The sequence below is a fragment of the Mobula hypostoma genome, chromosome 8, assembly GCF_963921235.1.
Source record: "Mobula hypostoma chromosome 8, sMobHyp1.1, whole genome shotgun sequence".
NCBI lineage: Eukaryota > Metazoa > Chordata > Chondrichthyes > Myliobatiformes > Myliobatidae > Mobula > Mobula hypostoma.
Window position 1 is genome coordinate 25,936,982 of NC_086104.1, and position 19,027 is coordinate 25,956,008.

The 19,027-nt window shown below is 39.6% G+C and overlaps 1 protein-coding gene across 1 annotated transcript in view; it reads left to right on the forward strand.

Moving 5' to 3' along the window:
- LOC134350419 (formin-2-like) overlaps window positions 1–19,027 on the forward strand; it is a 475,718-nt gene that overhangs the window by 313,401 nt on the left and 143,290 nt on the right. Inside the window, exon 15 of the mRNA XM_063055594.1 lies at window positions 6,535–6,627. Coding sequence (XP_062911664.1) covers window positions 6,535–6,627 — 93 coding nt within the window. The remainder of the gene's footprint in view (window positions 1–6,534; window positions 6,628–19,027) is intronic.

The window sequence follows — 19,027 nt, forward strand, 5'->3', positions numbered from 1 at the left end:
GACTGGTGTACAATGACACCCAGGTCTAGATGCACCTCCCCTTTTCCTAATCGGCCACCATTCAGATAATCTATTTTCCTGTTCTTGCCACCAAAGTGGATAACCTCTCATTTTTCCACATTAAATTGCATCTGCCAAGAATTTGCCCACTCAGCTAACTTATCCAAGTCACCCTGCATCCTCTTAGCATCCTCCTCACAGCTACCACTGCCGCCCAGCTTCGTGTCATCCACAAACTTGGAGATGCTGCATTTAATTCCCTCGTCTAGATCATTAATATATATTGCAAACAACTGGGGTCCCAGCACTGAGCCTTGCGGTACCCCACTAGTCACTAGTCTGGGAGAGCACTATTGTATACTGCAGAATGAATGTTGGAACAGAGGATAGATCTGGTGCAGAGATATTGCAGCAAATGGGAATAAAGCAGATGTGCATTTTATGTCAGAGTACCTCTGACTGTGGTGGGCTGTGTGGCTTCTGTATTGGCCTGTGATTTTTTTTTTTTAATTGTCCTTTAGAGTATAGTAGTGATTTGCAGTATATCGTTTGTTTTGAGAGATTTGGACCTCTGAAAATGACTGAAAATTTTACATTACTGAAGGCATTACTTTTTAAAATTCCTTGAAGGGCATTAGTAAAATGAGTCCTGAAGTATGTAAAGGTACATTCTTGGGATTTTGCATAAGTACCAGCATTCAGGACCTCACCAGAGCATGCTCAGACTTGTTGATATATTTTGTTATTGACCTATGACATGAAAACTGTCCAAGTTGAATGTGCAGTCTGTCATCCACTCAGTGGCCTCCTGAGATGCCAGATGGGGATGAGATACCTCCTGCAGTGGATTTTACTGGGATGACTTGGCTTCTGTACCTCCCTCTGCAGTTGGATCCTTGGCTTCCTTATTAAGAAACTACGGTCAATGCGGATTGAAAATAACATCTGGAAGGGCAACCCTGGTGCACTTCAATGATGTGTGTATGGCTTGTGCTGTGCGCTCTCTACACCCACAAATGTGTGGCGAGGCACAGCTCAGATACCATCTGGAAATTTACCGGAGACATAACTGTTGTTGGCCGAATTTCAGATGATGTGGTGGTGTACAGGAGTGAGTAGATTAGCTTGTTGAGTGGTGTCAGTAAGAATAAGGAATTGATTGCGGACTTCAGGAAGGGGAATTTGAGGGAACACACACCAGTTTTCATTGAGGGATTTGCAGTGGGAAGGGTGAGCAGTTTCAAGATCCTGGGTGTCAATTTTTCTGAAGATCTATCTTGGGCCCAACACACTGGTGCAATTACAAAGAATTACAAAGCAGCTATATTTCACTAGGATTTGAGGAGAATTGTTATGTCACCAAACATTCTTGTAAATTTCTACGGATGGAATGATCTCCACAGTACAACTGGTATGGAGGGGCCACTGCACGGGATCAGAAAAAGCTGCAGAAAGATGCAGACTTAGCCAGCTCAGTCATGGGCACAAGCCTCTCCAGCACTGAAGACATCTTCAAAAGGCAATGCCTGAAAAATGTAGTAACCTTCACTAAGGACCCCCGTCACCCAGGACGTGCAGCCTTCTCTTTGCTACCATCTGGGGGGGGGGGGTGTAGTTACAGGTTTGTGACAAAATACTCAACAATTTAGGAACAGATCCTCCCCCCCCCCCCCACACACCATAATTTCTGAATAGAAAATGAATCTGTGTACACTATCTCACTTTTTTTGGTTTCTCTTTGCTCTACTTATTCATGGTTTGGGTCTTCTGTTCACCATCAAACTTTGGAGAACAGAATGTCAAATTCCTCCCTCTCGTTAGAGCTGGTGACTACATTGTCTGTGGCAGATTCCAGGAAAGGTTGTCCACCCTCTGAGAGAGGAGCAAGCCAGGAGCTTTACTGTTTTGTAAGTGACACAGCAGTGTTCACCTATCCGGACACTGTGTCCCACAGCTTCTTCGATCTGGATTGAATTTGAACCTACACCATGGGCATTAATTGCTGTTTACCACATGAGCTGGCTTTACAGTAATATAAATAGTAAGTACTTTATTGATCCTGAGTGGGAATTTATTTTGTTACAGCAGCAATATTTAAAAACACACTTTGCCACAATAACAAATACAGCTAACAAAGTACAGAATAATATACACTAAATTACCAATGTGCACTAATGTACAAAATGTAAAAGCTACTGTGGTAGCTTTGCCATGTACTTGAGATGTTGAGGTTACTGTTTCCCATCTTGCTGAGGATATTGGAACCCCAGTGAAAAGCAGACGGTGTAATGTGTTCCAGTAGGTGCACTGCTTTGGTGCACCAAATAGTCTGTGACCTTGTGACCGAATTTGGGCCATCGGTACCATCTGGGGGGAATAATTCTTATAGTGATTTTTGGCAAGGTATACACCCCTAGTGCTAGAAAATATGTGATAGCACTGTAGTGGTGGTAACTCATGGTAACCTCCATACTATAAGAACCATGATCCCATTGTGATTTGCCTATGATAAGATGAATTATGCCAGGTACCTGTCCCCTTACTTTGCTCAGATGATGAACCTCCCAGAGGAGAATCCTTCTGTGTATGAGGCCTTCAAGACAGGCCAATTCTCAGTGCAGCTGTCAAGTAACAACCCCTTTGGGCAGATCCCTGTGGACCAGGCTATTGAAGCCACAGTGAACAAAGACACACAGACTCCTGAAGGCACATCACGGTTCAGCCTGAATGCTGGAGCTATCAAGTGTTACTACATAATAGCTGAGCACCGCAGAGCATTCCTGAGACAGTTAAGGGAGATGGTGCAAGGCAACAAATCAGAGCTTTGTCATGCGGAGCTACTGCGGCCAGGAATCCAGAAAGATGAGGAAGCAGTTTCAGCAGTGGTTAGCTTCATACAGGAATGGGTCAACCCATTTGCAGAGAAGCAGGACCTCATTAGCATCTCTACGGCAAAGGCAGGCCCCAAGGATATTGCCTCCGACCTGATGAAGGCATGTGAGATTGGTGAGCAACACTATGCAACCTTCAAGGATGAGAGACTAGAGGAAGACCCACCAGCAAAGATATTCCATGATCCAGTGAAAACCAACAAGCTGAAAACATTCAGTGATATGTGTAAGAAGAGAGAAGTGAAATCAAATTGGAGGGCGGTCATCTTGAAAGCAGGCAGGTCTTTGTTTGGATGCATCACAGTGATGGCACAAGGGCGCAGCCTACGTATGGAGGATATCCTTTCTCATCCCCTTGGACTGTTGCCCTGGGCCCTGTCCACACCAGAACGATTGCTGAGAAAGACAAATAAAGCTACTTTAGCCACAACCTTGCAGAAAAATGTAGCAGTAGAAGTAGCAACTCCCAAGAAACTCTGCTACAGTGGTTGATGGAATTAACTTGGTCCAAAGAGTGAAAGGTGATCAAGTTACTTTCACAGATGTTGCCACAACAATTCTGGCTATGGCTCTGTGGGAAGGCAGTCAGAGTAGCAGAATAGATGTTGTGTTCGACACATACAAGGAGAACTCTTTCAAGAATAGTGAAAGATCTCTACAGGGTGAAGAGACTGGTCATGAGTTGCAAGGTATCACATGCACAGAGATGGTGAGGAAGTGGAGGAGCTTCCTGACCAAAGTCACTTTCCGAAGTGTGGCACTAGAACCCGTACAAGGCTTGTAGACATCAGGAAGGTTGCTGCCACTGTTGGCATAGAGGTTTGTAAGGCTCTCATTGGGTTGCATGCATATACAGGATGTGACACTGTAAGCGTTTTTGCAGGCAAGAGGAAGACAAGTGCCCTGGAACTTCTGACCAGCAACAGGGAAACTCAGGACACATTCTTAGAGTTGGGTCAGGAATGGGACCTCTCCCCAGAACTGATGGACAAACTGGAGGTATTTACATGTCTCCTGTATGCCCCAAAAGCATCGACTACCAAGGTCAATGAGCTCAGGTATCACCTTTTCTGTACCAAAACAGGTGAAATTGAAGATCATCAACTCCTACCATGCAAGGACTGCTTAACAAAACATGCACAGTGAGCCATCTACCATGCTGGTATATGGAGAAGATGTTTAGAGAAGGACCCACAAGTGCCAAGCCCTGTTGGCAGAGAATGGAAAATGGAGAGAGAAGAGGAAGCTGAACAGTTGGTGGTGCACTGGATGGAAGGCCAGCCAGCACCCAATGCCATCCTGGATCTACTGGCCTGTAACTGTCCAAAAAAATGTTCACTCCCAAGATGTATGTGTGTTGCAGGTGGCCTCAGGTGTACTGACGTGTAGACTGGGAGGCTGTGAGAACTCGGCATCCACCTTAGAGTGTGGAAAGTTCAGATGAAGATGTGGAAGACTTGGAAAATTATGATTAATAGGTTATGAAAATATGGAAAGCAGTCTTTGATTAAATGTATTCATCTTACAACCAAATGGGGCCTAGGTTATGGCTGTGTGGAACCCCACATTTGAATTACTATACTGTAATACTATATGCTATGACAAAAGCTTAAGGTTGTTTTGATTTGATACAACAATATGGAAAATATCATGACATTGATAAAACTCCAGAAATCTCTCCAAATGAGTTTTTTTACCATTTTGGAGTGGGGGGTAACATTTTCCATTGTACTGATATTAATATGGAATATATACAAAAGTGATTACTTATTTGAAATAATAAAGCTACCACTGGTGCAATGCTATCACATATTTTCTAACTCTAGAGATGTATACTTTGCCAAAAATCACTATGAGCATTATTCCCCTCAGATGGTGCCGACCAACCCTACTGGCTCACGGACTAAAAGGGCCCTAGTCACTATCCATGTGGTGGCACTTCGGTGCAGCAAGACTGCAACATGGAGTCTTGTAGCTGCTGTTCCTCACGTTCTTCAAACAAGCTGCCACACCATTTTCACTGCAGTTGCTGCTTTTTGACTTTTTAGAGGAGTCTGTCACAAAACAACACATTTCACAACGTGCAGTATGTCAGTGTTGATCATTCACCTGAAATTTGGAATATTTCCCTTGCAGTTGCTATGTGCACCTCATGAAATTGCTGGATGTAGTTTTCAAGATTTTTTTTTCAATTTTGTATTGTTGGAGATGTAAATTAGATAGAAGATGAAAGGAAGTTTTTACTTGGGTTGCAAATACTCAAGTGAATTGTTCCTGGTCATATTGAGCATTCGTGCCACAGTAACTTCAGGAGATGTGTGGTCAAGCATTTAATCTGGCCGTCCCCACTGATCTCCCTCCTGGCACTTATTTTTGCAAGCAGAACAAGTGCTTCACCTGCCCCTACGCCACCTTCTTCACTACCATTCAGGGCCTCAAAGAGTCCTTCCAGGTGAGGCGACACTTCACATGTGAGTCTGTTGGTTCACATACTGTGCTCGGTGCTCCCGGTGTGGCTTCTTGTACATCGGTGAGACCCAATGTAGTTTGGGAGAGCGCTTCACCAAGCATCTACGCTCCGTCCGCCAGAAAAAGCGGGATCTCCTAGTGGCCACCCATTTTAATTCCACGTCCCATTCCCATTCTGATATGTCCATCCATAGCCGCCTCTAATGTCGGGATAAGGCCACACGTAGGTTGGAGGAACAACACCTTATATTCTGTTTGGGCAGCCTCCAACTTGATGGCATGAGCATTGAATTCTTAAACTTCCCGTAATGCTTCCGCACCCCCCCCCACCACCATTTCCCATCCCCTTTTCTCTCTCTTATGTTATCTCCTTGCCCACCCATTGCCTCCCTCTGGTGCTCCTCCCCCTTTCTTCCATGGCCTTCTGTCTCTTTCACCAATCAACTTCCTAGCTCTTTGCTTCATCCCTCCTCCTCAAAGTTTCAGCTATCAACTGGTGCTTCTCTCTCCCCTCCTCTCACCTTTCAAATCTACTCCTCAGCTTGTTTTTCTCCAGTCCTGCTGCAGGGTTTCGGCCCAAAACATCGACTGTACTTTTTTTTTTCCTATGGATGCTGCCTGGCCTGCTGAGTTCTTCCAGCATTTTGTGTGTGTTGCTTGGATTTCCAGCATCTGCAGATTTTCTCTTGTTTGTAACAAAAGTTTCTCATTAGATTATGAAAGCACATTAAGCTAATGGTTTTCATTCATAGGTTTCCTGTTGCAAACAAATCAAGTTTCCTTTTTTAAAAAAAATTAATAGGCATTTTATTTACAATTACTATACTAAAGCTATATGGTAAATGGTTTTATGGAGAGTCGGATATTTCTGCATAATGTCTTTGGCACTACAGTTTTAATGAATTTATCATGTCACTGCTAGCAAGCAATGACAGTTCAAATTCTGTGGAAATATTCTCAATAATTTGTCTTGTGAAGTTAAAATTAGCAATTATTTTGTTTCACCCAATATCCCACCGGGCCCCAAACGTCACTCCCCTCGGTTAGGTTTGCAAAAAAGAAACACCAAAGGTTCTGTCTGATTCTGCCTTCCATTACAAAGTGTGAAGCAACCTAACTTGCGGCGAATTAACAGGCACTGAGTGTTTTATTTTTCCACTTTTTCTTGTTGCAGTTTGTGAGACAGAAATGGAAAAAGTCTGCCGCCTTTCACCAGAAGAACATCTACAGCCTTTTAAAGATAAAATGGAAGAATTCATTAATCAAGGTAAATGGAGTAGAGTTCAGACCTTTTTATAAATAAAAGACTATGTAAGTGATATTATGTATTTTAACCATGGCAATATTTGTTTTGGCATGAGGCATTGCCAAGGAGTGTAATTAATCAGTGTCACAAATACATTACAAACATATAGGCTGCCTAAGGAGAGGTTGTTAGGATGCTTCAACAAAAACATTTGATATCTGAGCCTGAAATTGCTTTCATTATACTAAAATTATGCATATTATTAGCATCAACAAAGAAGCTAATGAAGGCCATAATGTTTAAAATGTTTGAGCTGATTATTCATGTGAACAGTACTTCATTGATTCTTGTCAGTGGTTTGAGAACATATCCCCTCTCCTCCTCCATCTTTATCTCCTGCAAAGATACTGAATTCCTTGTTTTATTTAGCAAAATAGCTCGAGATGACAACTTGGCCATTTAAGGAGAATGAGTCATCTCTGCATGTTTCCAAACTGCAGAACCGTGGATCCAGCAGACCAGACTATCTGATCCTCAAAGCCCAAGGCAACACTTTAGGTGTTTCAAACTTGAGGTAGCTTTCTGTGCTCTTTGAATTTTGAGGGCCTAAAAATTTTCAAACAATATTTTTAGTCACATTAAAATTTGATGGATAAATCAGTCATCAGAGCAACGAAGTGGTTTTTAGATATGCCGTTTAAAATATGTGCAAATTAATTAGAATGTATACTTTAAATGCAGACAGTGGCTTCCATGGTATGCAGCTAAGTGGGTTCTAAGGACAGGCTTGCATACTCCTTTTAATCCAATATTTGCTGTAGGAGATGATATCTGTCCAAATGATTTCAAGTTCTACATTTGCTCGAGTACATTGGCAGTGTGGGGATTCTGGGCTATAATCTTGTCATCTTAATTTCTGGTGAATCTGCTACTGACATCTGTTTTCAGGAAATCTATTTCCATTGCACTTGTTTTTCAGCACAAGGGTTTAGGCAGCACATGACCATTTACTCTTTATAAGTACAGATAGTTTGTTAGCTAATTTTGAATGTCTCATTCAAAAACTCAATGTAATTGCAGTGAGCATTTAACTTTGTCCCTGAAGTTCAAAAGGATAAAATTAAAACCTCAAAGTGGGACAGTTCAAAGAACTCCAACTGTAGGGTTGGTAGTTGCATTGTCATTTGGTAAATTTGTTTATAATTGTCATATGTACTGAGGTACAGTGATAAACATCATATAGATCATGCCATCACATCAATACATTGAGGAAGTACGAGGATAACAATTATGCCATATATATTGTTACAATTGCAGAGAAAGTATAGTGCAGGCGGACAAAAAAGTGCAAGACCATGGAAAGGCAGATTGTGGTCAAGAGTGCATTTTATTGTACTAAGGGACTGTTCCAGAATCTCCTAACTGTGGGATAGAAGCTGTCTTTGAGCCTGGTAGTTTGTGCTTTCAGATTTTTGTAATTCTGTCCAGATTTGGGGGTGGGAGAGGTGAAGAATGTGCAGAATTTGTTGGGCAATGATTAAGCTGGGTGCTTTATTGAGGCAATAAGAAGTATGGACAGAGTTTTTGGAGGGGGGGTTGGCTTTTGAGAAGTGCTGAGCTGAACCCTCAGTTTTTTGTTTTTGCTGATTCATGTAATACAGTTGCCATACCATTCCATGATGCATCAGTTAAAGACGGGTGAATGTCCGTTCAAACTAGAAGAATGTCAGGCCAAGGTATTTAGTACTGTCGTAGTTGAATTGCCAATTTAAGGTCCTGATGCATTCTAATAAAACCAGTATCTTCAGCACAAAATTGTTTCTGTGCAGGTTTGAGTTTCAAGGTTTAACTTGTGGTATATTTATTCTAAATTAAGATGCATCATTTTAGTTGGACCAGAATTAAACCACAGACTTGTACCTTTGTGATTTGATTTCTCTTGTTAGTTCAAGTACCCAATCTGCCTTAACATAACCACATGTGGTATTGTGGGCAAACTGCACGCCGGCACCTCTCCACTTCTACATAGGGTATGAAGACATTCTGAGGCTTTATTCAACCATAAGTCATTAATGGACAGTCTGTAATGTGAGAATAAAAGGTTACCTTTGATCAGTGAAGGTGCCCCACCATTAAAACATTTCTTTTCCCCCAGAAATAGAACACCTTTTTTTTTTGGAAGGCAGCAATTAATTGTTCCAGAAATCAATTTAGTGTCATGAGAAATAATGTGTAGTTGTTAAACAGACTTTAGTTTGCTCTGTCTTTTTCAGCACTCAAAAATAAGTTATAATATTATTTGCTATGGATATTGACTTTAAAACCACAATGTCTCAACTTATTTCATTTTTAAACACATTTTTCCAAAGCCCTAAGACAGTAAAGATTGTTTACCTTCAGAGCTGTCCATCAACCTTGTGGGTGTGTGACTGGGATCACAGGCTGCTGTCAGACTGGTGCCTATAGTCCTAGTCTCGCTGCCATGCCTGAGTGACGGCCACAAAAGTAAACAAATATAACAAACTTGTGAATTAATATGGCTCAGTAGCCAAGAGGAATTGGGAGTCTTCTTAACCTTAGCTGGTGGGGGAATAAAAATATTTTGAAAGTGCTTTAGAATTAAACTTTTAAAACAAAACAATGGACTGATGCAGCTTCAGGCTGTAGTCGGCTCCCTTTAGCTCCTATGGAGGTGTAGGCTTTCTGTCAGTCTCTCAGATATTTAGTGCGTGCCTACTTGAATTAAATGTTTCATTAACCACTTGAAAGTCTTGGACTGGCCAATAATCTTGTGGTTCAATGGGACTTTTGAATGCATACCAATCAAGCCTTTGATTTAGGTATGCAAAAGATTGAAAGTGGAAAGGATAACTTTATTCTTTGAAATATAATGTTTTTTTTTCGATGATCCTGTTGTTCACCTTTTGGTATTGCTGACTGTGTGCATTTGAAAATGGATGCCCAGTGCATTTGGAATCTCGATTTGATCCATTATTTTCTGAACTTTACTTGCTATTTCTAACTTTCTAGAATCGAAAGATCTTTCCTTGTATTTTGTTTGTAACTTACTTTGGGCCTATACCCTCTGATTATCAATCAATCAGCTGTTAGGCAAAATTTCTTCATTTTAAAAACTTCTGATTGTAAGTATTAATGTTAACTCTCTACCTGACCCCCATGGAGAGTTACGTCAGCATTTTCAGACTATCCACATACACTTTTGTAGCAATTGTAAGTTTTCAGAACCCACATGCTTGACTGAGAGAGGAGTCCAATTTGATGCACCATTTGATGGGGGGCGTCAAATTATTGCTTTGAAATCTATTAAGGCTTATATTTATTTGAGGTGGGGGTAAGGAATTACATGTATTTCTCTTACAAAACCCCCCCTTCAGGATGTCCGAAAGTATATTTCGAGCACTGAAAACTGAATTCACTGGCCTTGCATGGTCTTGGGAGACATCAACTGTTGACAGTAGCTTTGTTTTATCTCATGATCTTTGTATGGAATAATTTGGAATTATTTCTCAGTTCTATCAAGCTCTATTCCTAATTGAGAGTTTTAAAAAAGATTTTGAGTTTTAATATGTATTGTATTATTTGACAGGTGGGTTTTTAGATATAAAAGGAGCTTGGTCAAAATTGACACAATGATTAAAGTTTGCCATATCAAATCCTTTGTGTTAAAATATTGCCTGAACTAGGCGTTTTCCTTCAGTACGGTTGTTAAAGATGAGGCCATATTCTTAATTGGTGGTTGGAAAATATTTCATAAAGGTGTCAGATACCTGCCAATTTATGAAGAACCAAAAGTACGTATCCAAGGAAGTACAAGCAGACTTTGGCAATAATTGTCTGCTTAAAAGAGTACCTTAATTGTGTGCAACAGAAAGGAGAGGTTTTGTAATTTGAAATAATTAGCTTTGTGTTGATGGAAAAATATGAACATTTGTACTTAAACCTTTTTGTGTGGGGATGAATGGGTTAATATTCAACAAACAATCTGTTGGAGAAACCCAGTGGCTCAAGCAGCATCTGTAGGTGGTGAAACACATCGTCTATATCTATGCATCAGAATCCCTTAATTACTGGTCTCCTGATTATGGTATGGATATTATTGTCTTTATAATATATTCAACTGTCACATTCAAAAAACACAGACAGAAAAATCAATTTGTCTTTCTCCTCCTACTGCCACATTGAAAGGAGATGAAAGTAATGTACTTAAACTTTGAAACAACACAATTGTGTTCTTTAAAAGTTGCTTTGGAGTTGATATAGAATATTTTTCATTTTTTATGAGACGTGCATTTATTGCACATGGAGGGACGAGACTGCAGATGCTGAGGAACTAAGTGGGCCACACAGCATCTGTGGGGGTGGGGGGGAGGTGGAGGAGAAAGGAAGGAATTGTCAATGTTTCAGATCAAAACCCTGCATTAACACTGAGCATGGATAGCCGGTATGAGGAAAGGGGAAGTGATGAGACAGGAGGCCAAAGTGATTGCTGGATTAGGGAAGGGTGAAGGATGGGCAGATCAAGCTGGGGGTGGGGGGGATTATTACACATCTTCAACAACCATCAGCTTGGTGGCCTGGTGTCATGATTTTCTTCACTTAAATGGCAGTAGTGAAGCAAATGAGAAGTTTAAAATGTAATGAACTTAATTTGAACTTGTTCTTGACCATTTAATTCAGACTTTCTGGATTACCAGCCCGATAATAGGATTTCTCTGCTACTTGGCATGCTTTTATTTCTCTAAAGTCTAATTTCTGTTGGTAGTGAACACCATTCACAATGTACATTTAAAAAAACAACATAGCTGCTTTTTTTCTCCAGTCCAGCTGAAGGGTTTCGGCCCAAAACGTTGACTGTACTTTTTTGCATAGATGCTGCCTGACCTGGGTTCCTCCAGCATTTTGTGTGTGTGTAACTGCTTCTATAATTGCACGATATAATACAGATCTTTCAGATGTAAATTTGTGCTTCTTCCTAAACTACTGAGACTATTTCATTCATTTAAACCAGCCAGACCTCAAAATCTAGCTAATTTCTAACTGCTATCCTCATTGCAGGGTTTTGTACATTTGCTCAGCATCAGAACTCAGTTCTCTCAATGTAAAGCTGGCAAACTCAATCGGGTATAAGCCCATATCTCTGCTTGGAGCTGTACGATACTATCTTTCTAATTGTGAAGAAAAGAAAACATGAAATGAAAGCAGCTGAAAGTATATCCCCAGAAACTTGGCTGAAAATATTTTTTTTGCGGAAATGTATCGACATTTGCCACCCTTCTAAATGAGTCTCTCTTAAAAGCAATATGAATTTAACCAAAATTCAGACTGAAGTGGTGTTTTGCATTTCTTATAAACCAGCAAAAACGTTAAAATGAAATCTGTCCATTTTACCACGAGACCTTGTCCAACTTTGCACTTCTCTATGTAACATTCAAAGGAGGGTATCAGCAGTTCAAGATAGCTTTCCTAAGGTAGCCACACAATATCAATGTACACACCTAGTAGTTGTCAGAAAGACATCATAAGCTGAGGGGGAGAGTGGAAGGTCTCCCACGCTCACTTGGAAAGGTGCAAGTTGAGGTTAATGAGAGAGATGATAGGTGGGAAGTGACTGCATTAGTCTACTCCAGCAGTGTCAACCCCCTGCAGTGGGGAACATTGGAAGGAATTTTATGATCTCGCAGGATTGTTGACATCATGATCTGCGTACTATGTCAACATCTCAATAAAAGGATTTTGGACAGAAGTCTAAATCCTTAAGTGAGGTACCCGTTCATTACAATATGCAGAGATATTTTAACACTCTAAGGTAAGTGAATCCTTATAGGGGGGAAAGGAGAATCTAGTAGTACTACAGGCAGTCTAAAGAACATTTCTAGGATAATATCTGGGATGAAAGGTTGCCGTATCAACCTTGGGTTTGGGTTTGTATTCCTTGGAGTTTAGTAGAAAGAGAGGTGACAAAGAATTCTTGGGGAGCCTGATGGGTAGATGTTGAACTGTTAACATTAATGTGAGAGTTGTAGAAAGGGAATGTTGCTTTTTTAAAATAAAAATAAGGAGGTGATTATTTTTAAACTGAGGCATGTAGAAGTTTCCCTGGAATACTCAGCCCCTGAGAGTGCTAGAGGCCAGATTATTAGAAATGTTTAAGGTGGAGATAAATATTTAAAAGTTTGCGGAGTTGACATTTATGTGGAACCGTGCAGAAGGAGCTGGGTCCAGAACAGATCAGCCATGATTTTACTGAATGCCAGGGCGGACTTGAGAAGCTAAGTGGCCTACTACTCCTGTTTTCTTGTCATTCCTACTGTCATCCACTTGCAAGTAATGCACAGTGTGCAATGATGAGGTCTCCACTGGCACTTGGTATGTAATGCAAGTCACCTTAAGTCTTTTTTTTTCCACCAAGATCAAAAGGTTTTTCCTTGTGGTTGACAATGACATACATGTTTGTGTACAAGCTGATGAAAAGTTAATAAAGGGATGCTCAGTTGCATTGAATGGTTGCCTTCACTTGAGGGAAGCCAGCAGTGCTAGATTCAAACTGCTCCTTGCTGATATCATAGTAGATACGATAACTTTTATCAAAGATGCGTGCCTGGTGCGCTCCTTGATGTCGCAGTAGTCAGCGAGTTGGAAGACATCTTATCTGCTGGGGCAACTTGGAAGAATGATTCTGATGAGGGCATTGAGATTCAATATGTACTTGCTCTGCTCTCTGTTACTCGTGTAGCTGATGGTCCTTCCATGGAATGTGTTAGACTTTGGCGAAAAGCAATGAACCTGTAAAGATGCATCACAATGGTACAGTTACTGCTGCTGCCCAGTGCCCTGTCTGGGTTCCATGCTGACCTTGAGTGCAGTCTGCATAGAGTTGCACTTGTGACTAATTGGGTTTCCCCAGTCTTCCATTTCCCTCCCACATTGCAAAGACATGCTGGTGAGCAGGTTATTAGCTACTGTAAGTATCCTTCATTGTGGGTAGTGGTAGAGAACCCAGCCATCACAGTACACCCCTGCCCACATTGAGCACACCTACAAGGACCATGCCAGATAAAAGAAGAACCCCCACCATCCAGGCTCTGCTCTTTTCTTATTGCACCCATTGGGAAGGAGGCACGGGAGCCTTCGATCCCAAACCACCAGGTTCAGGAACAGTTATTACTTTTCAGTCATCAGGCTTCTTCATCAGCGTGGATGACTTTACTCACTACGGCACTGAACTGATCACCAAACACAACTTATGGACCAACTTTCAAGAACTCTGCAACTAATTTTCTCAGGATTATTTACTTACCTATTTATTACAGGTTGAGTACCCCTTATCTGAAAACCTCCAAAAATCCAATTATTTTTGAGCACTGAACTGATGTCACAAATAGAAAATTCCACAGGGCACTGGGGATGTTCCCAGGCAGTGTACACCACAGACAGTTCTGAGAAGTGACCTCGCATATGTAATAAACATAAATGAAAAATAAGGGGAGGGGGGAGAAAACGCATTAAATGAAAAATTAAGATCTGGATCGTGTATTGAAAGAGTGGATTCATCAGTGTCAGAGTGAACATATGCCATTTAGCAGTATGCTGATATTGAAACAAGGAAAGATCTGTCGTGACGAATTGAAAATTGAAGCTAATTGTGAATATTAAGCAGACTGACTGCAGAAATTTAACTACAATTCACAGTATTAAATTTTTAAAATTTCTGGTGCTAAAACATCTGTTCACGAAGCAGCTGAAAAATTCATTGATATGTTTGACAAGACGGTCGCGGATTAAAATCTTAACACCTTGAACGGCTGCATCAGTACGAGTACAAGACAAAGACTGCTTACTAGTAGCGCACAAATTCTAGGTGGAAATGATTTCGATCCCAAGCGCTCATATTTCAAAATCTGCAAAAAAAACTACAACACTTCCAGATAAGGGGTATTCAACCTGTCTTAGTTTTTTTAAATGTATTTGGCTGTTTATCTTTTGCACATATTGGTTGTTTGTCAGCCATTGGTGTGCAGTTGATTCTATTGTGAATACCTGTAAGAAAATGAATCTCAGTGTGGCATATTTGTACATTGATAATTTTACTTTGAGGAGATGATGACTGTGGAAGAGAGTCAGTAACAGGAAAGTACTGCAAATGTGTGCAGAAATGGGGCTGATGGGGTTATTCTGAGAACTGCGGAGACTGGATAGACTGAACGGCTTATTTCTGAAGCCTGGTAAGAAATATGAATTTGTTTCAGAACTGAGCCAGTGTGTATTTCTTTTCCTGGCCTTCAGTGAAATTGTCTGTCTTTCTTTTTTAAATCTTTTTATTAATTTTCCAAAGTTATAAACAAAATAACAATGTTGATACAGAGAGATTGGAATAATCTTATTATTAATAAACATATACAGAAAAGATTTCAGATAACACAGGTATAATAGACTTCCAAACTCATGGTGTAATTAATCATTGAGAAAAAAGAAATAAAAAGAAGAAAATATAAAGAAAACCCCCAAAAGAAACACAAAAAAAAACTGAATACTAAACCCAAAAAAAGCAAACGGAACAAAACAAGGCTAGACCATTATCTTAAATTGAACAGATTCAATGTCATCAACTCCGCTCCTCTATTCATATATTTTAAGTTAATAAGAAGGGTTCGGAAAGGTCAAATTACATTATATGAAAATGTTGAATTCAGTGAAATTGTCAGCTTCATCACTGTGCATCTCAGCAGCTCAATGCTAGAATAAGGAACACGCTGTTTATTTTAGCGCACCCTTTAGCTTCAGAAGATGGAGCTGCCTGCAGTCACTTCTGGAGGAGTCCAGTAGTGTCTCCCAATGTCAAGCAAAGGTCCTTTTTCATTTTTACACATTACCATGATGTGATCTTAAATGTAATAATATGCATACATGTGTTCATAGTGTGGAGATTTCTTCCCAAATACATTAGTCAGATAGAAATGTGCATTGCAAAATGAGACATTTGTTGCTCATATGACACTGAGGCCAGATGTGTTCCTGTGAGTATTATGTGGAAGTGCCCAGTTCAGTTTTGTGGTCAATGTGATTTCACTGGAAATGATCTTGAATGACGCTTACTGCAAGTAGCATTTAAATGGCTTGCATAACACTTTAACTTAAAAGAACACGAAACAGTCTGAATTTCTGAACCTTTTGAAATGGGATGCAGCATGCTCCTTTCATTCATTTCGTGTCTATTCTGTTAATGGCTGTCTTTTTTTTCTAACCACCTTCATTCTGTTTTTAAAATTCTAGTTGGGGATAAATTATGTGTCAGTTGTGCTTTTTTTTTTGCTGAACAAGAATCCAGTGTTAATCAGTTTTGTTTTTGAAGTATTTCCTTCAGTCGCTCATTTAAACTGCTGGCCAACTTAGCTATTTATCTACCTCCACTCATCTCCCTGTGGTCTGCTTTGTAAATTAACTGCCAATATGTTGTCAGCAGTCTCTTAAAACTATAGTAAAAATTTTCTTCTTGGACTTGGAAAGATGTTTCAAGGTTCATAGTCTGCTGATTGCTTTGCCGTGTGGTATGTTCCCTTCATCCAACTAAAATTATTTTTGACCAAGATCGTAAGACAGCCAAAATGTTTTCCATTGTCCTTCGAGACTTTCAGTACTTGTGTACTATAATGTAAATTCTTGAGCAATCAGCAATTTCCCAATGGTAGGTTTAGTATTAAATTGCAAATAATTATGTTTGAATTTATTAGCTGATTCTATTTGATTAACATTGGTAATCACCTATCCAGATTATGGACATTATAAACTAGTTGTGCACACCACTATTGTAACACATGATTATTTGAGTTACTCGTACCTTCCTTTCAACCTGAACTAGTCTGGCCATTCTCCTCTGACCTCTCTTAGTAACAAAGGTTTTTTTTTAAACCCACGAAACTGCCACTCAGTGGATGTTGGTTTTTGTCCCACCATTCTCTGTGAACTCTAGAGACTGTTCTGCATGAAAATCCCAGGAGAGCAATAGTTGCTGAGATACTCAAACCATGCTGTTTGGCACAAATAATCATGCCACAATCAAAGTCACTAAGATCACATTTCTTCCCCATTCTGATGCTCGGTCTGCACAACAGCTGAACCTCTTGGCCATGTCTGCATGCTTTTATGCACCGAGTTGCTGCCACATGATTGGCTGATTAGATATCTGATTTAATGATCAGGTGTACCTAATAAAGTGGCCACCGGGTTGCTCTGCATTGTGCACTGTATGTTCCAAATTTGAATATTTCTTATTTAAAAAAAAACTACTTTGCTTATTTGAACAAATCAATGGAATCTGCCTTTTTTCCATTGAAATGTCTGATATTTTAGCAATTTGGCACTAGACTGATTGAATGAAAACAAATGTTGAAACCAGCAGTAACACTTTAATTCCTTTTTTTTGTTGTTCCTCTCTTGGTGTTAGAGAAACGCGTGAAACTTGGTTATCTCCATTCCATCAGAACTGAATACTAAAAAGCTGCACAAGTGCTGAACAGGAATCCACATTGCAATTTTCCTCTCATTCCCACTGACTCAAACTTATTAATAAAATTATCATGCAGATAATCGATACTATATACTTGGGAAGATGAGACTCATTTATGCAGTGTTCTGAGTAATAACTAGACCTGCAAGTAGATTAAAGCCAATGCAGTGCTCCGAGTGAGGATATTATTATAATGTCAGAAACCCAACAGTCTGAACACCTCAAGCTCTCTCAACCAGGTGGATCTCATTCTGCAATTTTCATTGATGGATTGTCCAAATGACAATGTCCATGGAAAATAATTAATCTGGGTATTTCCATGCTTTGAGTAACTGATAAGGCTGTTCCCACTCAAATCTGTTGCTTAATCTCAGAGCTATTCTATTGCATTAATCTTAATTTTTGATTTTTTTCATAAGCAAAAAAATTATCAACCTATCTCTTGAATGTACTGAGTGATTCTTCTGAAGGTAAGAAATTCCAAAGATTCAGTGCACTCTTGGATATGTTTCCTTCATAGCGTGAGTGATCCTGATCAGGTGACCCCTATGCTGAGTCTCTTACCATTGACTCCAGAACCCAGCCATGGAAACATGGTCCCTTCATCTATCCTGCCAAGCCCTGAAAGACTTTTTTTTTTGTTTTCCTTCACTAGAAATACATGTCTGTAACATGTTGCTTTCTGACAAATTCTTGCCATCAATACACTGTTCAAGTACAGCCTGCTAAGAAAATAAGTTGGGTGGGGGAGAAATGCTTCTCTAAATTCTCTGATGGTTAAATGATCAAACGTGGTTGATGCTTTGGTATTTTCGATCTGTAGAATAATTGAATACCTTTTGAATTGTTTTCAAGACAATTTATGCAATCCAGTTTAGCTTTTGAAAAAAGTTGGTTGCAACAAATTCACTTTTCCAAGCAGCTCTGTTCCTAAATGAGTGAGGTTGTTAATTCTTTAAGTTTTCCGAGGTTAAATTAAACTAATGTTAAAGTTGGTTTTGTGCTAAACCGTGATTATTTTCTGAGCTACAAGCTGTTTAGTTGATAAGAGCTTTAAAGCAACCATGCTGTGTTGATTTAATCCCCCTTTGTAGTTTTTACTTGGGCTAATTTGCAGAAAATTTAATTCAAGTTTTATTAGTTTAGAGAATTTAAATAAACATAGAGCAATTTAATTAGCTAAATAGTTTTTCCAAGGTCATTTGCTATCCATTGACTTTACTAAAGTGGCTTGTCAATAGATTAATATTTAATTTGGATATTCTAATATAAATAGTTCAAAATCCAGAACTCTGCTCAGATTTGGTACAAATCTGTTGTACTGCAGTGATTGTTAAAAGTGGCTAATATAGTCAAAGCTTGTACCCGTAACAAGCATAAAATAGGCTTTCAAATTTCCATGGCCAAACATTTTTAAGATGTTTGATGTCATTTTGTATATTCAGCCAGCAGATATGTCAGGGGTTCAAATTTCTGTAATGTATACTCGATGCTATTAATTGGGGATGGATAAAATAGCATCAATATTTTCTAATGTTTATATAAAAAAACTTGTTTTCTCATCAAGCAAGCTAGTGTCAAAATTTTGCGAAGGGGACATGTAGCTTATAATGACTGTAGTGTTTTCTGTAATACTCATTTTGAACATTGAACTCGTTTTATTTTGACACTTTTCAGTTTTGAAAGGTTCAGTTTCCTACCCCCCCCCCATTCATGGACCTTTGATCTCAGTAGAAGTGGATTTTTTTCTCCACACCCACCTCCAACACTGCGCTTTGAATGTTTAGACAGATATAATCGATGGGGTTCTCAGCTAGGCTTCACACTGTGATCGGGAATAAAAACAACCAGGCAATTTTTCACCAGTTTAGCAAACACAAAAGCATGAAATCCTTA